The sequence below is a fragment of the Austrofundulus limnaeus genome, unplaced genomic scaffold, assembly GCF_001266775.1.
Source record: "Austrofundulus limnaeus strain Quisiro unplaced genomic scaffold, Austrofundulus_limnaeus-1.0 Scaffold608, whole genome shotgun sequence".
Lineage (NCBI taxonomy): Eukaryota > Metazoa > Chordata > Actinopteri > Cyprinodontiformes > Rivulidae > Austrofundulus > Austrofundulus limnaeus.
Genome location: NW_013953010.1, coordinates 265,776 through 275,362, shown reverse-complemented (window position 1 = coordinate 275,362; position 9,587 = coordinate 265,776). Strand labels below are relative to the sequence as shown.

Here is a 9,587-nt window from a genome sequence, read left to right as displayed (position 1 = left end):
AAGACACAAGACCCAACACTCTGGATGAGCTTAAGACACAAGACCCAAAATTCTGGATGAGCTTAGAGCCACTGTTGAAGCATACTGGGCCTCCATAACACCTCAGCAGTGCCACAGGCTGATTGCCTCCATGCTACGCACTACGCAGCATTGAAGCAGTCATTTCTGCAAAAGGATTCCCCACGAAGTATTGCGTGCATAACTGAACATAATTATTTGAAGGTTTATTTTTTTTTGCATTAAAAACACTTTTCTTTTATTGGTCGGATGAAATATGCTAATTTTTTGAGATAGGGATTTTTGGTTTTTCTTTACTTTTTTGCCAAAATCATCAATATTAAAACAATAAAAGGCTTGAACTACTTCAGTTGGTGTGCAATGAATCTAAAATATATGAAAGTTTAATGTTTATCAATACATTACAGAAAATAATGAACATTATCACAATATGCTAATTTTTTGAGAAGGACCTTTACAGGAACATATACAGCAATGCATATTATCAATACATAACATCTGGGTCTCACTTTATGGACTAGAGCTGACTAGGACACTTGTGTAGGCTGCAAAAACGGCTGTGAAATGAGACCGTCTAGTCCACAGATGACGTATTTTTTCACGACCACGCGCTGCCTGATAAGATGTTTTGTATCACATCGCTTCAGATGTCTTTTTAATGGTATAACTACAGAAAATTCAGTATCATTAAAACAATCTTACATGTAGATAAAAACAAAATCACTAATAATTTGGGTTTAGCTCCAGTATCAGTGCTTGTAACTGCATTTTATTTAACATCTCATTGCAGCATAAATTTCATCAGCTAAGTTGCTAAACCTGCATTTAGAKGTGAATTCTTCAGTCCATAATAAGTTTCCAAACTCCGCTGTAAAAAAACAAAACAAAAAATAAAAATAATAATAATAAAAGACTAAACTCTGTAGTAAAAAAAATTCTGCCGTCTTTTGACTTTAAGTTTAGTTTGCTGCTGACGCAATGAATCCTGGGATATCGGTCGGTTTTTCAGGGTTTTGTTGGCCGCATGGGCCTACGAATAGGGACAGCCAACGGTGCGAGGCAGTAATGTAAGCTGATGATAAATGCGTCCTACGTGGGCTGCAGTCCCTGAATTGAGACACTGCTACTGTATGGTTCTGTAGTTCTGTGTAAAAATGTCATCCTCACATATATTTGTCACCCATCTCAATAACTTCATGATTCCAACCATTAATAATTAATGACAGAAGAGTCTGTTGTGTTTTCAACACTTGAGGTTTGATTTGAGACATTTCTAGATATGTAAAGTCCTTGAATAGAGAAAAGAGTGGACTTTATTTTTCCCATTACAGTAAATAATGTCCTGTTGGCTTCATCAGATCGTGATCTCCAGCTCTCACTGGAGCGGTTCACAGCAGAGTCTGAAGCGACCGGGATAAAGATCAGTGACTCCAAATCCGAGACCATGGTCTTGAGCTGGAAAACGGTAGTGTGCCTTCTCCGGGTCAGGGACGAGGTCCTGCCCCAAGTGGAGGAGTTTAAGTATCTTGGGGTCTTGTTCACGAATGAGGGAAGAATGGAGCGGGAGATTGACAGGTGGATTGGTGCTGRATCTGCAGTGATGCGGGCGCTGTACCCGTCTGTCGTGGTGAAGACAGAGCTGAGCCAGAAGGCAAAGCTCTCGATTTACCGGTCGATCTACGTTCCTACCCTCATCTATGGTCATAAGCTTTGGGTAGTGACCGAAAGAACGAGATCACAGATACAAGCGGCTGAAAAGAGTTTCCTCTGCAGGGTGTCTGGGCTCTCGCTTAGAGATAGGGTGAGAAGCTCAGTCATCCAGGAGGGACTCAGAGTAGAGCTGCTGCTCCTCCACGTCGAGAGGAGCCTGTTGAGGTGGCTCATCTGGTTAGGATGTCTCCTGGGCACCTCCCTGGTGAGGTGTTCTGGGCATATCCCACTGGGAGGAGGCCCAGAGGAAGACCCAGGACACCCTGGAGGGACTATGTTTCTCGGCTGGCCTGGGAACACCTTGGGATTCCCCCAGAGGAGCTGGTCCAAGTGGCTGGGGAGAGGGACGTCTGGGTCTCTCTGCTTAGGCTGCTGCCCCCGAGACCCGACAGCAGTGGCAGAAAACAGATGGACGGAGAGTAAACAAACTTGTGCTGATAATCTGGTTTGTAATATTGTTTGCTACAAAACGTGTTGGTGATTAAAACTGAGTTCCTGAGCATCAGTACCCAGAGGGAGTTAATGTGACAGTCATCACGCTGAACTTTGCTATTTTTGAAATTATTAATGGTTCCAGCTGAATAAAATGTCTCCAAACGAACAGATTGAAACAAAGAAAGCATGTGACTGCCTACCGATTCCAGGAACTGCGTGGAAGAAGTCGTCCAGACTCTTGTCCACAGCTGTGGTGATGATTTTGACCTTTGGGAAGGCGTAGGCCACAGAGTGCACCCCGAGTTCAGCCATCAGCAGCGACACCAGCATGATCTTATCTTCCTGCACCTCGTGATCCTGCTCACAGAGTGACAGAGTCACGATCACGGCCTTGTTTTCTTTGCAGAATCAGATTAGTGAGGTGGAGTCGTGACCACGTAGCTGTTCAGCGTTAAGCTCCACCCACCAGTAAGACTCGCACGGCCATCATGGCAGCAGCGCCGGTGGAGACGGTGCTGTCCATCAGGATGACATGATCTTCACCAATGTCTTTAGGCAGACGCAGGTAATGCAGCTGGCCGGGCCGGAGTGGAGGAGACCAGTCGCCATGGTTACGCGAGACAAGACAGGTGGTTACCACGGAGACAAGCATCACATGGTAGAAGATTGGAGAAGAGCACGTTCATTATTGCTGGAAGTGATTTTAAAGCACTGTGTGGAACTGAAAGGTTTTAAATACTTGTCTTTATATTTATTTTTACCTCTGGTTCTCCTGAGTCCAGGTTGGTCTGAATGAGGATCTTGCCGATGCGGACGTCTTTGCACACGGCCCTCAGGGCGGGTTCCATGGTCTCCCCCGCCCTCAGGATCGACACGCCAGTGATCTGTGGAGACGGAGCAGCAGAGTGACACTCGAAGCCCGGAGGAGACCGTCAGCTGAGAGTGAAGAAGACAACACTCTTACCCCCCTCCCGTTGTAGCTGCGGCCCTCGTACTCGTGGCCCTGAGGAGTCTGGACCACACACGGCTGGAAACACAGGATGAGGCTCGTTACACAAACATCGTTACACAAACATCGTTACACTAACTTAGGCAGAAGGTTCAGAGAAGAGACCGACTACATCTTAAAAAGGTCATGTCTCTTAGAAAAATATCTCTAGATTTTAATGAAACTCTCAAAAGATACTTTTCATCTGCAACTGATTCAATTTAGGCGTCAACAGGATTCAAGATGGCTGCCAAAGCTAATCCTTAAAAAAACACATAAACAGCTATGTGATTCCTCCCATCAGCTGTTAAATTCTATAACAGGGTTCCCACACCTTGGTCAGCATCAAATTCAAGGACCTTTCAAGGACTTTCCAGTACCAATTTCCTCAAATTAAAGAAACACGCGCAACGGCAATTATCTGCTGCTAACACAGAATGTTACAAACAGGTTTAATATCATGTAAATTCAATGAAAAACTTAACATAGAAGTTGTTGAGTCAGAAACAATGATGCCAGTTTACAGTAATCCTGAGTTATCCATATTGTTGTGTACATTATGTACATTTTTTTATTTTATTTCATACTAAATTTATTTAAAAGATGATGAAAATAAGTCGTGTGAACAGAGAATTTCAATCCCCAAAAAACATTCCAGGACTTTCAAGGATAAGTGTAATTTTTGGCTGTTTTCACAAACTTTCCAGGGCCTTGAAATAATTTTTCAAATTCACAAACTTTCAATGGTTTCAAGGACCCGTGCGAACCCCTGCTATAACCARCACTGCTCCCAACAATATTGATAAGCATCCATGTTTGTGTTTGCCCATCAAACAACTCTACCTCTCAATCATTACAGAAATAATAACCTGTGGAAACTGTGCATCTTTTTTTTCCTGGACTGGACTTAATGACTGAGTTTGACTCAGTTTGCACACAAGATCATGAGTCTGTCATGATTGTTTTTTACTGTAATTTTGTATTTTTCTGAACAGTATCTTGCTTTTATTTTTATTTTTAACCAATTTCATCTGATAGTCTGGTACAGTAGTTATTATTCTTATTTTTATTATATTCTATGTTTATTTTTATTGTTACTATCTTTAATTCTATTATTATTTCTACAGTTGACAATGTCACACAGCAATATATATCTGCTGCTGCTACTAAACCTGAATTTCCCCACACGGGACAAAAAAGGCTGTTTCTATTCTATTCCTCTATTCTATAACTCAGTCAGTTCTGCAGTGAAGCTTATTTTGTGTGGTAGTAGCTGAGGGTCATCCACAACACACACTCTGAGCACTAACACATTACACAAGATCTGTGACCAAAATCGTTTGTCTTCAACTGCTGGAGTCAACCTTGTCTGTCTGTTAGCAAAATATCTGATGAATCACTGAATGGCAGTGGTGAGATGTAACAAAGTACAAGTACTTTGTTGTTGTACTTAAGTACAATTTTCATGTATCTGTACTTTACTTAAGTACCGTAGATTTCATCATGGGTACTTTTGACTTTTACTCCACTACATTTCTTTAGCATTCATGTCACGTCGCATTACGTAGTTTTTTTTTTGTTTGTTTGTTTGTTTTTTAGTTTGAAAGTAATCAGTGGCGAGAGGGAAATTACTGTAATTGGTCCATTGAACCACTGCAAAGCGGGAAAGTACCATTGGACCCTCGTTCAAGGAAAAAAGCAGAGCATCGCCTGCTGGAGCATCAGCATCACAACACGCCCACAATGGATTCCACCACAGAGGAAATGCACCGCTCATGGCCTTTTTTTAAAAGACTTGTTCAAGTTAACTGGTTAAAACAACGACTTGTTGAGATTTGATGAAGGACGTCGGTGGTGAATTTACAGCTTCTGRAGCTGTTGTCACAATCTGTGATGATGCAGAATCACAAGTCCAGGTGTGAACCGTGTCAGAGGCTAAACACAAAAACATGCATCATCTGCAGCATTGGTCACTAAAATGGTTGTTAAAAAACATGTTAAAATATACACACAGTAGACACACAACATGATACTGTAGACTATTAGGGAATACATTATGCCAGTACTTTTACTTTTGTATTTTTAAAAGCAAGTACTTACTTTTACTCAYGTAAAAATGTTAATGTGGTACTTTTACTTTTACTAGAYTACATTTTTGTCTGTTTATCTGTACTTTTACTRAAGTACAGTGTTGGAGTATTTCCTCCACCACTGKRGAAAGGGTTTAAATGATGCAGTCAYAAAGTATCATCAGATTTAGATCAGCTTCAGCATCTGAGTCAGGACACCAGAGATAATCAAGTTAGTAAAAAKTGAAAGGCTACAGTATAACTCAGGTGTTTGTACAGACTGAAGCTAACCACTGCTGTGGTAGTAACTGAGAGTCATCCCAAACATGCAGCTCAGGAACGATGGAGGTTTGCAGCGAGCCAGGCCAGACTGGAGGAGACAGGTTGCCATGGTTACAGGAAGAAGACAGGTGGTTTCCACGGTGACAAGCCCGGTGACTGACAGTGTTATCTTCTGTCAGAGTTTTAAACAAAGACCGTCGTTCAAACGTGGCTTTTATGTTTGTTTAAAACTTGGGACATGTGGACACTACATCCATTTTCTTCTGTATGTTCTTCAGCAGGTTTCTCTTTTACAACTTTGTGCTATTTCAACAATTCACTCATCAAAACCTGCAGCCTTCAGCACATTCCAGCTATGGCTTTTTGGTGTTTCAGCAATTTATACTTTTTGWGAAATTCAGCCTTTTCTGACAGTTTTGTTCTCATTGAAAATGAACAGAGCTGTCTTCAACATTGTTCAGTCCTTCAAATTTTTCATCCTTTGCTCTGGGTCAGCTTTGTTTTTCACTTCTTTGTGGCAGTTAAAGCTGCCTTCCTTTTTTAAAATTGTAATTATTTATTTATGTATGTATTTTTGTTAATTTTAGCGTTTTCTGCTCTTTTCAACCACTCTACTAAATTATTTTTTTGTGTTTCTATCAGTTTCTTTCAGCTGTTTTTGCAAATTRGGCTACTTTTCAGTTATTTTCAACTACTATGACTTTTTTTCAGCTAAATTCACATTATAGTTTTAATTTCAGCTACTTACTGCTTAACTCTTTCTGCTTATTTGTGCTAGATTTNTACTAAATTATTTTTTTGTGTTTCTATCAGTTTCTTTCAGCTGTTTTTGCAAATTTGGCTACTTTTCAGTTATTTTCAACTACTATGACTTTTTTCAGCTAAATTCACATTTTAGTTTTAATTTCGGCTACTTACTGCTTAACTCTTTCTGCTTATTTGTGCTAGATTTCAGCAACTTCTCTTCTAATTTAGGGTTTGTTTGGTTTTTGAGGGGCTATTTTTTTACAACAAATAGCAAAAAATTTTTAAATATTTTATATTAAAGTCTTTCAGAATTAATCACTCGCTGCATTTTTTTAGTAAATGAAAATTCATTTAAAAATATGAACCAAGATAAAGAATGTGAGCTCTGGTCAGTGGAAACAAGATGAAGATTTGACCAGATGTTTCAGAAAAGTGATGAAGTGTCACATTAGGGGTTATTAAAGTAGTCCTTGAATGAATGCATATCAGCCACTGCCTTTTACTGTAAGATGTCTGATGATCAATGTGTTTTAGAGGTTCACACATCATTTATAAAGTTAAATCTCCAGCTTAATTCTTTAGAGTGTAACTGGGACACGCTGCATCATTTGAACAGCACTTCTTCAAGATATTTAAATTCATAATGATCAAGACAGCAGAACTTAGTTTCTCAAGATAAAATATTTAGTTATTTCAACATAAAAAGCTCATCTTCTCCTGATAAATAAGACTTCTTTTTAAATCACAGTTCCCAAATCCAATATTTCTTTCCAACACAGCAGGACAGTCCGTCTGTCATCTGATTCAAGCTGAAAATGTCACGTCAGCCGACATCTGCCAACGATCGACACGTTACTGACACAGATCAACTCTGAGTACGTGGCAGCGATACAACATGATGAAACTGAGTGCAACACAAGAACGGCTCATTTTCACACCATAATCATCTCAATATCTCAGGAAAACCAGCTTTGTTTTCTACAGATAACAACTTGTAACGCTCAGAAAATCCAATCAAAATTATTATCAGGACATATAACCGTCTGCATCTAAATGTTAAATGAACTATACTTGTACAGCACCTTTCTAATGGGATAAATCTTGTACCAGCAGGAACTGAATGTGAATCGCTCAGACTGAATCTGTATGTGCATAATTTAAAATTGAATGCATTGGTTTGAAAATGAATTTCACTAAATTGAAACTGAATTTAAAGTTTTGTACCTGAATTAATTTGCTTTGAAACTGTATTTTGGTTGATTAAAAATTCAGTTTGTCTACTTTCACTTTCAGCTCCAAAACTCAGATTTTTGTGTCACACATCCTGGTCCTTGAGAAAGCCAGAGTAATCAAACACAGATCCACAGATTTATGTTTCACTTTGGTGAAGTTTCCCTTCTGTATGTAACAGAGTTGATGCAATCCACCGTAAAAGTGACAAAAACAGACAAAGTTATTTTATTGCAGTGATTAATTTGACCTATATGTAGGAAATGTTACATTTACATCACATCATGGATCACATATTGATCAGATGCTGCTGCTGACGGATCCATGAAGTTAATCAGCTGTAAATAAATTTAATAAATATTTGATTCTCTGCAAGTTTCTTTAAAATTTGTTAAGTGGTAAATGAGATATTTTGCTAAAAGACAAACTTTTTGAGACAAACAATTTTGGCCTAATATTAAGCAAAGTTCTTGCACGATTAATTAGTGCTCTGGTTATATGTTGAGAATGACTCTCAGTTACTACCACAGCACATTTTAGATCATTAGTAAAACTGTCAGATCCACTCAGTAGGTTAACAGATATTTTGCTAACTCACCTTCTACCACAGCAGGTGATAACAAAAACCTTTATACGAATTCCTCCACATGCAGAGAAATCACCAACAACAAGCTGCTTGATGTATTTAATTAAAATACAACTGGAAATTCTGCCTTTTRCCAAACTAAATCTCTAGATCTCTGAAATTTTAATAATGCACACACCTGAGCCTCTCAAGTCTCGTTTTGTTCTTGTTTACATGTTTTTTTCTCAGCTGCTCAGTCAATAAAAGGCTTTAGATAAATGTGGTCTGAAGGTTTTTTTTCTCTTCATATTTTCTCCTCCTGTTTTCTCAAGGCTGTTCTGTGACAAAAACTATTTTAGTCCCAATCATCTTCTGTTTCAGGTGTCCTCTCTAAATATTAATAAACTGTGATTATTCAGTCGTTCTTCAAACAATRTGACTCTATTCCAAACACCCGTCACCTCATTTACAAACTTCTGTTTTTATCTCAGGCTCTGTAAAAGCAGTAATTTTCATTTGTAAAAGGAAATGTTTTGTTTGAAAGATCATCAGAGGTGACTCTCCTCAGATATCTTCTTTAAACAGCTGTCTTTGTTGTACTGTTTTATAAAAACACTGTTTTGGACTTTCTTAGTTTTGAAGGAGCAGAGGTCACAGAGGTGCAGGACTRCAAGGGTTGACTGTAGTAAAGGAGGAGTGCAGTAAAGAGATGAAGAAGAGGGTCCAGGCAGGATGGAGAAAAAGTTTCAGAAYGGTGACAGCAAAGGTCAAAGGAAAGGRGAGACCGGCTGTGTTGTATGGTTTGGACACAGTGGTTCTGACAAAAAGACAGAAGACAGATCTGGAAGTGGCAMAGCTGAATGACAAGAGTGGATAAGATTAGGARTGAGATCATCAGAGGTACAGACTGGGACATAAAGTTAGAGACCAGACTGATAGGGTTTAGACATGTCCAGAGCAGGGACAGTGAGTATATTAGTAGAAGGAGGTTGGAGATGCAGCTGCCAGGAGAAAGACAAAGATGTATGGATGGAGTTAAAGAGAACAAGGAGGGAGTTGGGGTAAGGACAGAGTGAGATAGAGCAGGGTGGTCTGGCTGTGGTGACCCCTGAAGAAGGAACAGCCAAAAGAAGAAGAACARAGCAAAATATGTTAATTCAACGTTGAATTATGGTCAAAAAAAGTTGATTTTTGGTTAAGGTCGATGACTGATGATGAATCAACCATCAAACAATCATCCAGTTCTAACTATTAACTAATGTTGAAAAGATGTTATTGAATCAATGTAGTTTCATTGTGGAATTCTAATAATTGAAATACCAATGTCTAATCAATGTTGACTCATTGTGTGCTGTTTGTCGCACCCCTCCTTCTCCCCCTCCTCCCCTCTCTAGGAAGAGAAGGGAGAGGAGGAAAAGAGGCTGAATCAACATTGATAACGAATCAGTTATGGTTGAAAACCTAACATTGTTTCAACATGCAAGTCACCGACACTTTCTGTTTAGTTTCAACATTGATGAATGTTGATGCCTCATATTTCAAC

At 39.2% G+C, this 9,587-nt stretch overlaps 1 protein-coding gene across 1 annotated transcript in view; it reads right to left on the bottom strand.

Annotated features, from left to right (window-relative positions):
* LOC106531224 (uridine-cytidine kinase-like 1) overlaps nt 1-9,587 on the bottom strand; it is a gene marked incomplete at its 5' end in the record, with an annotated part of 26,430 nt that overhangs the window by 2,413 nt on the left and 14,430 nt on the right. The window contains 4 exon segments of the mRNA XM_014027015.1: nt 2,364-2,520; nt 2,630-2,737; nt 2,925-3,047; nt 3,128-3,190. Coding sequence (XP_013882469.1) covers nt 2,364-2,520; nt 2,630-2,737; nt 2,925-3,047; nt 3,128-3,190 — 451 coding nt within the window.